This window comes from Leucoraja erinacea, chromosome 5 (assembly GCF_028641065.1).
Source record: "Leucoraja erinacea ecotype New England chromosome 5, Leri_hhj_1, whole genome shotgun sequence".
Taxonomy (NCBI): domain Eukaryota; kingdom Metazoa; phylum Chordata; class Chondrichthyes; order Rajiformes; family Rajidae; genus Leucoraja; species Leucoraja erinaceus.
The window spans coordinates 89,658,241-89,673,077 of NC_073381.1; the positions used below are offsets into that span (position 1 = coordinate 89,658,241).

The 14,837-nt window shown below is 47.4% G+C and overlaps 1 protein-coding gene across 3 annotated transcripts in view; it reads right to left on the reverse strand.

The window, feature by feature from the left end:
• LOC129697533 (myomesin-2-like) overlaps positions 1–14,837 on the reverse strand; it is a 130,220-nt gene that overhangs the window by 16,234 nt on the left and 99,149 nt on the right. For all 3 annotated transcript variants that reach the window (XM_055636187.1, XM_055636186.1, XM_055636188.1), the window contains 12 exons: positions 13,314–13,450; positions 11,587–11,731; positions 11,437–11,496; positions 10,499–10,566; positions 9,062–9,175; positions 6,992–7,079; positions 6,354–6,392; positions 3,792–3,897; positions 3,060–3,223; positions 1,300–1,336; positions 1,146–1,168; positions 989–1,044 (listed from right to left, as the gene is read on the reverse strand). In XM_055636187.1, the coding sequence (XP_055492162.1) occupies positions 989–1,044; positions 1,146–1,168; positions 1,300–1,336; positions 3,060–3,223; positions 3,792–3,897; positions 6,354–6,392; positions 6,992–7,079; positions 9,062–9,175; positions 10,499–10,566; positions 11,437–11,496; positions 11,587–11,731; positions 13,314–13,450 (1,037 nt within the window). The remainder of the gene's footprint in view (positions 1–988; positions 1,045–1,145; positions 1,169–1,299; positions 1,337–3,059; positions 3,224–3,791; positions 3,898–6,353; positions 6,393–6,991; positions 7,080–9,061; positions 9,176–10,498; positions 10,567–11,436; positions 11,497–11,586; positions 11,732–13,313; positions 13,451–14,837) is intronic.

A 14,837-nucleotide genomic window follows, 5' to 3' on the forward strand; every position in this document is an offset into this window, starting at 1 on the left:
ACCCGCTTTTGGTTGAAGGGATGCCAGGGATCACCAGCGTCTCTTCTTCCTGAGGAGACTGAAAAAGGTCCATCTGTCTCCTCAGATCCTGGTGAACGTCTACCACTGCACCATTGAGAGCATCCTTACCAACTGTATCACAGTATGGTATGGCAACTGCTCTGTCTCCGACCGGAAAGCACTGCAGAGGGTGGTGAAAACTGCCCAACGCATCACCGGTTCCACGCTCCCCTCCATTGAGTCTGTCCAAAGCAAGCGTTGTCTGCGGAGGGCGCTCAGCATCGCCAAGGACTGCTCTCACCCCAACCACAGACTGTTTACCCTCCTACCATCCGGGAGGCGCTACAGGTCTCTCCGTTGCTGGACCAGCATGTCCAGGAACAGCTTCTACCCTGCGGCTGTCACACTACTCAACACTGTACCTCGGTGACCGCCAATCACCCCCCCCCCCCCCCCCCGGACACTCCTCCCACAGGAAAAACACTATGTCTGTAAATAGATTTATTTATTGAAATCATATTCTATGTCGCTCTTCCAGGGAGATGCTAACTGCATTTCGTTGTCTCTGTACTGTACACTGACAATGACAATTGAATCTGAATCTGATTTCTGAGGTGTTTGGATAGCATGAAGGATATTGAAGTGTGAAATACTTCTTGTACCTGCACTGTTTATTAGTTTAGAGATACACTGTGCAAACAGGTCCTTCGGCCCACCGATCACCCGTTTAAACTAGTTCTACCCTTCACACTCGGGACAATTTACAGAAGCTAATTAACCTACAAACCTGCACGTCTTTGGAGTGTGGGAGGAAACCGGAGCACCTGGAGAAAACCCACGTGGTCACTGGGAGAAAGTACAAACTCCGTACAAACAGCACCTGAGTTCAGGATCGAACCCGGGTCCTTGGCGATGTAAGGCAGCATCTCTACCGCTGCAACACTGGTGAGCTCGGGCCTGGTGAATGCCACCCTCCCCTTTATCTTACCTTTCCTTCCATAATAGTGACGACATCAGGCAACCCTCCTAACACTTTACCACGATCTAGAGAGAGAGAGAGTGGATATTAATTTAAGGCATCAATTTAGACACTGTGTGCTTTTGTGTTACATCCACACAATAAATCGCAAGATTCGAACACTTACTCTTTTCAGCAAAAGCAGCAGCTCTGTAAAAGACAATCAGAAAATAGAATTTAGTGAAGTGTCAGGCTCAAAACTCACCACTTAATATTCCTCTGTGCCATAAAATGGTAGGGCTATTCAATGAAATGTTTATTTATAGGACATTGAAACTTACTTGAGTCTCTGGAATTCATTATATGCCTCGGTATAAGCTGCAACATAAATCAAAGGGAGAGCAAGCATCAGACAATGCACAAATACTATCCACCAGGTATTTATGTTTGTGTCGGAAATATCTGAAGATGCAGGTTTGCACCAGAGCTAGACACAAAATGCTGGAGTAACTCAGCAGGACATTTCAATTATGTATAATTAACAATGACTTTTGGATGCCATTACTTCAGGCTTTCTCCCTCAATCAACTCTATATTTCCTGTCAATGACTCACGCTCCCCTACACTTGCATCACAATGCGCGACTTTGTCTATCAGAAGAAAACCCCTCGCCTGTGTTAACCTCCAACCGGCCATGCTCTGTCTTGCCCCCCCACTCTCCACTTTCTTTCCCGCGTCTCCTACATCCTTTCCTCCGGCTTCACAACTGCTCAATCCTGCCCCACACTTTACATTGTTACCTCTGGCCTATCAACCAATCAAAACCCCCCCTCACCTATGTCCAGTTCATAAGTGATAGCAGCAAAATTAGGCCATTCGGCCCATCAAGTCTACTCCGCCATTCAATCATGGCTGATCTATCTCTCCCTCCTAACCCCTGATTAACCTATGTCCTCTGGTTCTCGATTCCCCTAGTTTGGGTAAAAGACTATATGCGTTAACTTGTTTAAGAAGGAACTGCAGATTCTGGAAAATCGAAGGTAGACAAAAATGCTGGAGAAACTCAGCGGGTGAGGCAGCATCTATGGAGCGAAGGAAAAAGGGAAAGTTTCAGGTCGGGTCTGAAGAAGGGTCTCTACCCGAAACGTTGCCTATTTCCTTCGCTCCATAGATGCTGCCTCACCCGCTGAGTTTCTCCAGCATTTTTATCTACCTTATGCATTAACTTGATCTATTCCTCTTACGATTTTGTACACTTCTATCAGATCACCCCTCATCCTCCTGCGTTCCAAGGAATAGAGTCCCAGCCTCTCCCAATAGCTCAGGCTCTCGTGTCCCGGCAACATCCTCTTAAATCTTCCCTGACTTGGTCTGAAGAAGGATCTCAACCCATTCCTTCTCTCCAGTGCCTGTCCTGCTGAGTTGTTCTGGCATTTTGTGTCCATCTCATCACCCTTTCCAGATTGCCAACACTTTTCCTGTGGGGTGGGGGGCAAAACAGAATGCAATACTCTAAACGTGTCCTCACCAATGTCTTATATAACTAGAACATGACCTCCCAACCTCTGTACTCTGACCAATGAACATTTTGGTTTCATAAACTGACCCCATCCATCTTTTGCAAGCCCCTACAACTCGCACAATGCACCAGCACAGAGGTGAACACATTGCACAGAGAGGACAAGTCTTCAGTACGAGCGAAGGTACGCAAAATGCTGGAGTAATTCAGAGGGACAGGCAGCATCTGTGGAGAGAGGGAATGGGTGACGTTTGAGGTCTGAAGAATAGTCTTGACCCGAAACGTCAACATTCCTTCTCTCCAAAGATGCTGCCTGTCCCGCTGAGTTACTCCAGCGTTTTGTGTCTATCGTCGGTTTCAACCAGCATCTGCAGTTCCTTCCCACACTAGAAGAAATGGGTGACGTTTCGGGTCGAGACCATTCTTCAGACACGAAACATCACTCATTCCTTCTATCCAGAGATGCTGCCTGTCCCGCTGAGATATATTCCAGCATTATGTGTCTATCCGGTATAATCCAGCATCTGAAGCTCCTCCCTACAGTCTTGAGTGAGAGCACTGCATTTACAATGAGAGCCTTACCCTCTCCTGAAAGATCCAAGTTCCTCTTGTAGCCCGTCTTGCCATCAAAAATCTCCATAGTGTACTTCCCCTTGTCTTTCTCTGTCGGTTCACAGATCTGCATCCAAACCAGGTTGCTGCTTCCACCGACTCGCATCTTCTCAGATGAGGCAATCTTGGCATCTCTATAAGCGCAAACAGCAACACAGTTGTAGCGTCATAATGCACGGGAATGTTGATCAATATCCACCGTGGTGTCTCTCCCTGCACTAATCCCATCTGCCTGCTGTACACCCACACTCTGCAACTTCCCTATCCAAGTACCTGTCCAGTTTAGTTTGTAGATACAATGCAGTAACAGGCCCTTCAGCCCACTGTCCACTCCGACCATCAATCCCTGCATACTAGGGACAATTTACAATTTTACCAAAACCAATTAACCTACAAACCTGTACATCTTTGGAGTGTGGGAGGAAACCCACATGGTCACAGTGAGTATGGACCAACTCCGTACAGACAGCACCCGTAGTCAGGATCGAACCCGTGTCCCTGGCGCTATGAGGCAGCAACTCTACTGCTGCACCACTGTGGCGCCCAAAATACTTGGCTTCTCCCCCCATCTCACAGCAGCTGACAGATGTACCACGCTGCAGGCTCACATTAAAGCCCCTTTTAACAGTACGTGGATTCAAGAACTGTTAAAGGAAAAAATGATAACATGCATGTATTCCACTTATTCCAATCTACACATACTTGTGATACCAGAACACTTTCATATCCTCCATGTAGTACTTCAGGGAGGCCTGAAGTCTTATTCCTTCTGGAGTGCACTTTATCTTCAGGTCAGAGGAAGATAGTCCTAAAAGTTAACACATCATCAATCAATGCACACACATACTGGTTTGATAAAGCATTTCACTATTTCAGGTTAAAAATCATATTGAAAATTTACAGTGTGCAACTCAGACTCAGCGGGTCTGGCATCTCTGGAGAGTATGGATGAGTGGCTTTTCAGGTCGAAACTTGACTGAGGATGGGTCTCGGCCCAAAACGTCACCTATCCATGTTCTCCAGAGATGCCGCCTGACCTGCTGAGTTACTCCAGCACTGTGTTCATTTATGTATTAAGCAGCAACTGCATTTGTTTGCTTCTGCCCCATGTTGAATTATTTGGGAGCCCAGCGTAATCTTTCTTCTTTCAGTTCATTGCCGTTGGCTGACTGTGATATGGGCAACACACCTGGTAGAGCTGCTGCCTCATGGGTTCAGTCCTGACCTCTGCTGTCCTTATGGAGTTTGCACGTTCCCCCTGCCACAGGAATCCCTCTAGGCTTTCCATTTTCCACCCACAACCGAAAGACATGCAGGTTGCAAGATTTGCAAACAAAGAACTGCAGACACTGGTTAATACAAAAAAGGACACAAAGTGCTGGAGTAATTCAGCAGGTCAGGCAGCATCTCTGGAGGAAAGGAACAGATGACGTTTTCCTGTTGAGACTGATTGAGGGAGGGGTGGGGTAAGAAGGAAGCTGGAAAAGGGGAGAGGCGGGACAAAGCGTCACAGCTAATAGACCAACGGAGGACAAGGGGGTTGTTTGATAGGCAGACGGTTGGAACAAAGGCCAAAGATAAGAACAGTTGGTTGGCCGCTGTAAATTAAATGGAAGAATCTGAGGGGAGTAGATGCAAAGGTGTGGAGAATAAAATGAATGTGGGAAAAAAGGGTGATCACTGTGGTCGGCACAGACTTGGTGGGCTGACAGGCCTGTTCCCATGCATTATGATTCCATAATTACATCAGTCTATCTTCTCTATGTTCCCTGCAGGCATGGTGAAATCGTTCACCGTACAATGCATCAAACAAGCTATTTGTGACAAGGTATTTCTATCGTATGACTCCTTGACTCTAATAGAGTCATTGAGGCCTACAGAGTGGAAAGAGGCACTTCGGCCCAACTTGCCCACACCGACCAACGTGTCCCATCTACATTAGTCCTACCTGCCTGCATTCGGCCCATATTCCTCTAACTTGTCCTATTCATGTACCTGTTTTAATGTTTTTTAAACATTGTGGTAGTACCTGCCTCGATTACCTCCTCCAGTGGCAACTCGTTCCATACACCCACCAACCTTTCAGTAACAAAGTTACCCCTCAGCTTCCTAAATCTTCCCTCCCTCACCTTAAACATATGTCCTCTGGTTCTCGATTCCCCTGTTCTGGGCAAGAGACTCTGTGCATCTACCCAATCTATTCCTCTCATGATTTTGTACACCTCTATAAGATCACCTCCTGCACTCCAAGCAATAGTCCCACCCTGCTCATTCTCTCCCTACAGCTCAGGCCCCCGAAACCTGGCAACACCCTGGTAAATCTTCTCTGCACCCTTTTCAATTTGACATCTTTCCCATAACATTGTGCCCACAACTGACACAATATTCTAAATGTGGCCTCACCAACGTCTTATGCAACTGCAACACATCCTCCCAACTTCTATTGAAAGCCCTTGTGTCAAAAGCCTTCTTGCCCATCCTATCTACCTCTGGTCTCACTTTCAATGAACTATGTGCCTGCACTCCTGGATCCCTCTGCCCTACAACATTCCCCAGAACCCTTCATTTTACTGTGTAGATCCAGCCCAAATATAACACAACATTCATCGATTGCAACCTGTTGTGATGCTGCAAGTAAGAATTTCATTTTTCCATCTGGGACATATGACAATAAAACACTCTTGACTCTTTGATGATATCATAAGCAAGCTGGGCATAGAAACATAGAAAATAGGTGCAGGAGTCGGCCATTCGGCCCTTTGAGCCAGCATCGCCATTCAATGTGATCATGGCTGATCATCCAAAATCAGTACCCCGTTCCTGCTTTCTCCCCATATCTCATTGAAGAGCCATATCTAACTCTCTAATGAACTCCATCATAGTAAGGGTATTCACCAATAGGAGGGCTTAGGTTTAAGGTGAGAGAGAGAGAAGAAGGTACCTCATTTGAACCATCTTTAATCAGACTTCAATGTTACACCTTTGCACTAAATGTTGCCCCTTTATCTGTGGACGGCTTGATTGTGAGCATGTAGAGTATTATCTCTGACTCGATAGCACGCAAAATGAAAGTTCTTCACCGTACCTCGGTTTACTTGACAATAATAACCTAAACCAAGCCAAACCAAGGACAGGGTGGAATGCCAGCAAATGGGATCAGCATAGATGGGCAGGATGGTCAGCATGGATGTGGTGGGCCGAAGGGCCTGTGTCTTTGTGTAGCAACTTGATGAGCCGGTCTGGGTTGTAAATGCAGACACTTACCACTGATTCTGCTCATCTCTTGGACAATTTCCTCATACACTGAAAGAGAAAGAGAGAGCAGAATGTGAGTAGAGGGTGGGTGGGGGAGGGCAGATGAGGCGATAATTGAGGGTAGGTAGGGGAGAGGGGAGGTAAAGGTGGTAGGGATAAAAGAGGGGGAAAGAGAAGGTAAAATAGGTGGTTAGTGACGGGGAAGAGAAGCAAGAAGTTTAAAGAGGGAGGGGAGGGGGGCAAGGAGAGGAGGAAGGGAGGGGGAAGGGGAGAGGAGGAGGAGGAAGGAGGGGGAGGAGGAGGGGATGGAGGAGGGAAGAGAGAGGGAGGAAGAGGAAGAGGGAGGAGAGGAGGGGGAGAGGAGGGAGAGAGAGGAGGGGAAGAGGAGGGGGAAGAGGAGGGGAGGGGGAGAGAGGAGGGGGAGGGGGGAGAGGAGGGGATGAGATGGCAGAGAGGCAGGGAGAAGGGGAATAGAGGCAGGGAGTGGAGGGGGAGGTGAGTGATGGGAAAGTGAGAAGCATGTGGGCGATGTTTGTGAACCAGACTCCGACTCTCAGTCCCCGCTGATGGAGTGTTTGAGTAAAGGTTCTAGCCCTGTGCTGCTGAGCCTGAGGCCCCTGGCTGCAGACCCACACTGTGACCCATACCTTTGCCAGCCACCTCCAGAACTGAGATATCCTGCCCTCTGTCGTCCTTCAGTGTCATCTTGTACTCCCCCATATCCTTCTTGGAGAACTAAAAAACAGAAAGGATTGAATCAGACAGGGACTGCAGACAGCTCACCTGAAAGGGGCTGTCCCACTGTACGAGGTAATTCAAGAGTTCTCCCGAGTTTCCCCTGATTCGAACTCAGAGAATTACGGTAATAGCCGCTCGTAGGTATTTGGGGCTCTTGTGGACATTTTTCAACATGTTGAAAAAATTTCACGAGCTTACCACGTTTCCCGAGTACCTGCCGTTAGCGTTACGAGCCGCTAAGAGACGTCCCGAGCTCCGACGTACCCGCTACTACTTACCACGATTTTTTTTTAAACTCGGGAGAGCTCTTGGGTAAACTCGTATAGTGGGACAGGGCCTTAAGGCACCATTCACTGTGGTGGCAGGGCACACTGCCAGCCCCCAGAGAGGAGGGTAAAACATAGCTGGCATCAGAACCAGGTGATGCAGTGGTGGAGTTGCTGCCTCACAGCGCCAGAGTCATCCTGACTATGGGTGCTGTCCATACGGAGTTTGTACATTCTCCCCATGACCTGCGTGGGTTTTCTCCGGGTGCCCCAGTTTCCTCCCACACTCCAACCACGTACAGATTTGCCAGTTTAATTGGCTTCGGTAAAATTGTAAATTGCTCCTAGTGTGCGTAGGATAATGTTAGTGTGCGGGGATCACTGGTCGGAACGGACTCAGTGGGCCGAAGGGCCTGTTTCCGTTGTGTATCTTTAAACTAAACCAGCCAGCCACAGTCAGTGGGACCTGAGAACAAGATATGCATCTATCTTCCCCTCCCCCCCTCTTTCTCCCCTTCCATCTCCCTCCCTTTACCCCCCACTTTATCTCGCCTCCTCTTCCCCCAGCTCCCTCTTCCCAACCTCTCTCTCTCCCCCCCCCCCCTTCCCTCCGCCCACTGCTTTCCCCTCCCTCCCCCTGCTTTCCCTCATCTTCCCCCCCTCCTACCTGCTCACATCCATCTCTTCCACTCAGCTCAGTCCTCTCCCTTCCCCCCACTTCCTTTCTTCCCCCCCCACTCTCCTCCTCTCTCCTCCACTTTCTCCCCCCTGCTCTTTCCCTCCCCCTTCTTTCCCCACTCTCTCCCCTCCCTTATCCAACCCTCCCTCCTGCTCCCCCCACTCCCTCTTCCTCCTCACTCTCTCTCCCCTCCACTCCCCCCCCCCCTGCTCTCCCCCCCCCCTGCTCTCTTTCCCTCCCTTACCCCCACTCTCTCCCCCTTCACCCCTTGTCCATCAAGCACATGGCACTTCCTGAAAGAACACTGAAACACTAACTAAAAAAACACCATTAATAGCATTCTGAACATTGATATTTTTCTGATCTGATGGCAAATTGCAATGATCAAAAAATGTAGCTTTAATTTACTGTACATTGAAGTACTGAAATTATAGATAACAGTTGAGTCTAAGTCTTTCCCACATCACATTGAATGTATTGTTAGATTTAACTTAGGTACAGCACGGAAACGGGCCCTTTGGCCCACCGTGTCCATGCCAACCATCGATCACCCTTCACACCAGTTCTATGTTCTCCCACTTTCGTATCCACCACCTATAAACATAGGGCGATTTATAGAGGCCAATTAACCTACAAACCTGTACATCTTTGGAGTGGGGGAGGAAGCCAGAGCACCCGGAGAAAACCCACGCAGTTGCAGGGAGAATGTACAAACTGCATACAGACAGCACCCGTAGGCAGGATCTAACCCAGGTCTCTGGCGCTGTGAGGCATCAACTCTACCACCACTGAGCCGCCCCATCATGCAACCTATCTTGGCCTTTCTTATGTCTGAAGAAGGGATCCAACCAAAAACATCACCCATCCTTCTTTTCCAGAGATACTGCCTGACCCACTGAGTTACTCCAGCATTTTATGTCTATCTTCAGTGTAAACCAGCATCTGCAGTTCCGTCCTACACATGCAACCTGTCTTGGCAGCCGTACTGGCACAGATCCCACAGGAATGCCGAGGTGTCGGTGGATTCTCCTCACCTCAGTGAGATGCAGCTTGCATTCCCCAGTCTCCATGTTAGGTGGTTCTTCTGCAAAGACAGCAGCAAATTCTTTGTACCAAGCAAACACCGTTTCCTTCTTCGTATTAGCCACCTGCAACACACCATGGAGATAAAGCACGTCCATGTCAATAGGTCAAGAGCGTTCAATTGTTGTACATATCTATGACAGATCAAGCATAACACCATCGCTCAGTCCGCCTGGACTTACCTGATCTCCCAGTGGCCAAACACTAATTCTCCTTCCTATTCCCAGCAAGAGGTACAGAAGTGTGAAAACACACACCTCCAGATTCAGGGACCCTTTCAGCCCATCAGGCAACAGAACCATCCTCTCACCAGCGGTCCTTACCTCCCAACTACCTCATTGGAGATCCGCAGACTATTTTAAATTAGACTTTACTGGGCTTTATCTTGCACTAAACGTTATTCCCTTTATCCTGTTTCTGCTCCATGTGGATGGCTTCATTGTAATCATGTATAGTCTTCTTGCCGACTTGATCGCACGCAACAAAAGCTTTTCACCGTACCTCGGTACACGTGACAATAATAAATACTAAACTAAATTATTATTATACTAAGTCAAATTATTACTTAGACCAGCAAAATACCTCTGTAAACACAAGACATAAAGTCCATATCTAATTAGTAAACATTCAATGAATTGCTAACCATATTACTAGTGTAAAACAAAACTCCAAAGTCTTTAGTGCAACTAAGACAGTCCACAGTTCATAGCTGAGGTTAGTGTTGCGTAGTGTTCACGAGCCTGATGGTTGGTTGTTGGGAAGAAGCTATTCCTGAACCTGGACACCACGGTTTTCAGAGTCCTGTACCTGCTTCCTAATGGTAGGAGTGAATCGAGAGAGTGGCCAGGGTGATGTGGATCTTCCATGATATATTGGTTGCCTTTGGGAGGCAGCTCCTCAAAGGTGGCTGGTCACCAGAATTGTAAGTGATAGCACCAATTTTTAAAAGTCGAATTTTCAATGTGATCAGCCAAGCAGACAGGAGTGTACCTCGGTAAGCGTGACAATAAACTAAACTAAAAAATGTATTTTTGTTACTGCAAGTTAAAAATGCCAAAGGCTGTTTGCTACCTTGTTTAATAGAGTTTCATTGCACAAGTGTCGATCGAAGCAATTGCTTGTCAATATCCATGACTTCCCTCAGCGTAACTAGCAGCCTGTGTTCTTAAAGAGACAGTGAAGTCTGATTACTGATTACTGAGACAGTGGGGAAAGCTCCATCCACTATAACCAAAATATGTTGTAAAGAGGTCTGTAAGAGGTAGTCTTTTCTTTGACTGGATAGACTGGATTAATGTATAGCCATCTTTGACTACATAAACACAAGTATTTCACAGTGTTTCGATACACATGACAACAATAAGAAGCTAAACTGAATTAAATGTTACCTTGCATATCAACTCAACGTCACATTCATCAGTCACATGCCAGTGTATGTATTCTTCAAAATGAGGACCTAGATAACAAACAGAAGCATTTTAACTAGGATAGCGGTAGCCCGCAAAACTAACCAAGATGACTCATTCACTCCAGTGAAAGAATTGACCGACTGAAAGACACAGCATGGAAACAAACGGGCCCTTCAGCCCACCGAGCCCACACCGATCATCGATTACCGTTCGTAAGAGCATGCAAGAAAAGGTGAGCAAGGAAGGAGATATTGATTCTAAAACGAGGTCATTGAATTAACAAACGAAGGTAAGCCCTGAAGTTGGATTCAGAGACATTAGTTACACCAGTAAACAGTAGGTCCATTCAATTTTTCTTTCCAGTAGAGTAGAAGGACTGGCGGGCCACGTGGCACGAAGGAAGGGTTGAGCCTGTAGAGGGAGTCAGCGACGGTGGACACGAGAGCAAGGGCCAGGTGAGAGAGTGAACCGGGGTCACACCATCCATGCGTCAAGGTCAGCGGAGGGAGGGAGGTGCCCGTGGGGCACAAAGGCTGAGGGTGGCCGGGCGAGGAGAGGGATGAGGGTTCACTGAACGATCCTGACGGAGGCCCTGCAACAGCCTGGGGCTCGCCTGGATCGGGCTCTGCTCCAGGAGACTGGTCTTGGAAAATGACGGCAAAATCTGGCGACTCAGTGGCCTATTTCTATGCCCTTTGTACTATTCAGAGATCGCAATACTTTATTGAACTTAATGCAGAAAAATAATTTCACAGTATGTCTGTATATGTGATAATAAAGAACTATTGAGTAACATTAACCTATCTTTTCATTGAAATGACTGATGATTTCCACATTAAAACCTATTAATACAGTGTAGGAACCGTTAAGATTGCAACAGGAGACATTGACCTGAACATAGAGTATTTATGTCTCACCTTGTTTCCTCAAGAATTCTTTCCTCTGGAATTCCGCTTCGGCTAGAACGGCCTTAAATGCTGCAACGGACAAACATTCCCGTTAAAGCAGGCTGTCCAAGTCACTGGACGCTGGCGTGGAACAGAAGTTGACTCAATCATTGAACTTACCATCTCCAATCAAAACCAGGGAGGACTGGTTTTTGGCCTTGCCGTCCTCTATTTGGACAGTGTAGGTACCTTCATTCTTGCTCGTGAACTTCTCCATCACCATCTCAATCATACCAGTGGATTTGTCAAATGTAATCTTGTGTTCCTTGAAGCAAACAAAATATCATTACTTAACATGGTGAATATTTGTACTAACGATATTTAGAGTCATGTACAGCATGGAAACAGTCCTTTCTGCCCAACTTGCCCACGCCGACCAACATGTCCCAGCGACACTAGTCCCACCTGCCAGCATTTGGCCCTCAAAAACTTTCCTATCCATGTACCTCTCCAAATGGCCCATATCCCTCTGAACTTTGACCTGCCATGCTTTGTCCTGACCCTCCACTCCTCTAGTTGTCTTTCCTCCCACCACTACAATTGGTGCAGCGGTAGAGTTGCTGCCTCACAGCGCCAGAGTCCCGGGTTCAATCCTGACTATGGGTGCTGTCTGTATGGAGATTGTACATTCTCCCTGTGACTGCGTGGGTTACTCCAGGACTGTGACTCCGGGTGCTCCGGTTTCCTCCCACACTCCAAAGACGGTCCCCTTTGGCCCGATAACTGTGTTGAGTGATGTTTCCGGGCAGGACCTTTCTTCAGACTGCAGATGCTTGAAACAAAACACAAAGTACTGGAGGAGGGAGGGAATGACAAAGTGGAACCAGTCTTAAGAAGGGTCCCGACCCAAAATATCACCAATCCATGTTCTCCAGGGACGTTATCTGACCTGCTGTGTTACTCCAGCATTTCTTGTCTTTCCTCAGTAAAACAGCCTCTGCAGTTCCTTGTTTCTACATAAAGCAAGTTTAGTTTAGTTTAACTTAGTTTAGTTTAGTTTAGAGATACAGCATGGAAACAGGACCTTCAGCCCATTGAGTGCACGCCAACTATTGGTCACCAATTCGCACTAGTTCTCTGTATCCCACTTTCTCATCCACTCCATACACACTAGGGGCAATTACATATGCCAATTAACCTACAAACCCGCACGTCTTTGGGATGTGGGAGGAAATCAGAGCTACCTGAGGAAACTCACGTGGTCACAGGGAAAATGTACAACCTCCATACACAGACAGCAGGCGAGGGCATGATCGGATCCGGGTCTCTGCCACATTGCCACCCACTTTCCAGGCCACTCCCTACACTGGGGGAAAGTTTTAACGGCCAATTAACCTACGGTGCATCTTTGGGATGTGGGAGCAAAGCAGAGCGGTCATAAGCAGAACGTGCAAAAACACACACACACACACACACACACACACACACACACACACACACACACACACACACACACACACACACACACACACACACACACACACACACACACACACACACACACACACACACACACACACACACACACACACACACACACACACACACACACACACACACACACACACACACACACACACACACCACCCGAGGTCAGGATCGAACCCCGGCCTCTGGGGCTGGGAGGCATCGGCTCTACCAGCTGCGCCAGTGTGCCACCTTTGGTAAACGATCTGAAAATCAGACTTTATTTCAGTGCAGCCCTCAACGTTCTGCCTGCCGCCGCCATTTTGTGGGCAGTATTTTGCGCAGCCTCTGCACATTTGACTCTGTCAACCAAACTGGGCCAGAAATGAGTCAGTTCACACACCTCCACACAACCAGTGTCTATTGGAGAGTATAGTTACCGCACTGTCGACCAGCTCCAGGTCGTTGACAACAAACTTGCATAAAGCATCAGACGTCACATGTTCAGCCTGAAGCCAGAAACGAACTTGACCTTTATCAAATACTTCGTAGGATAATTCATGCTTCAACTGGATCGCTAAATGGAAGCAGAGAAATAACGTTCTTTCAGCGACATCCAATGAAAAATGATCAATCCAAATTGATAATTTAATTTAATTTAGAGATACAGCACAGAAACAAGTTCTTTGGCCCACTGAATCCGCGCTGACCAGTTATCCCCGCACATTAACACTATCCTACACACACTAGGGACAATTTACTATTATACCAAGTCAATTAACCTACAAATCTGTACGTCTTTGGAGTGTGGGAGGATATCGGAGCGCCCGGGAAAACCCCACGCAGGTCACGGGGAAAACGTACTGACAAGCACCCCTGGTCAGGATCGAACCTGGGTCTCTTGCGCTGTGAGGCAGTAACTCCACCACTGCACCACCCCGTACCAAGTATTACAAATTTATTTTGAAGTATTACATTTTTCCAAGGGTCCCCGATTAATCATATAACCTATGCACAGCTCTAATAAATGTATTATTACAATATTCTCACAGACATAAAGGAGTGGACTTTCTGTTCAATTATTGTGATAAACTTAAATATGGGAAATTACAAGGAATGCAGTTACGATTGGTTAAAGGTTAGGCTGACGGATTAATGAGTCACCCTTCCGACAACAAGCAGAAATGATTCAGGATGTCACAGGGACTATCACAACATTTAAGAAACATGTGGACAGGTACATGGATAGGACAGGTTTAGAGGGATATGGGTCAAACGCAGGCAGGTAGTACGAGCATAGATGGGGCATGTTGGTCAGTTTGGGCAAGTTGAGCCATAGGGCCCGTTTCCACGCTGTATAGAAGCACCTCAAACTATGAGAGACATAGATCGGGTAGACAGTCCGCTGGGTGGAATGTCCAATGAATGAATAATAATAATAATAATAATAATAATATTTATTTATATAGCACTTTTCAACAAAACCAGTATTTGAACCAAAGTGCTTTACAGAGATTGATTAAATTAATTGAACAGATCAATGCAATAAATCCATACAAATCAAAAAAAGAGAAAAAAGAGAATAAGAAAAAAGACACAGAAACAGTACACTATAGAAATCAACATGAAACGTCCCCCCACAGCAGAATTCACTGCGAGGGAAGGCACCAAAAATAACCAGTTCTCCCCCTCATAGTCCACCCGAGGTCGGGGCCTATATCTGGCCTCCTCAGCCAACCCGGTGTCTTCAGGCCCTCCTGCCGCGAAGCTGGACCATCGGCGTCGGTGAACATCCATCAGCGGCCTGGACTGAAGCGGCCGCTTCCCGACGCGAAGACTGCAACGACCAAAGTTCACAGGCCGCGCCGGCCGAACCTCCGACTCTGGCGATCTCGGATCCCAGGCTCTGCGGTGCTGTCGGCGGTAACAGTGCCCCGGAGCTTACCGCAAGGCGACCCGGCAAG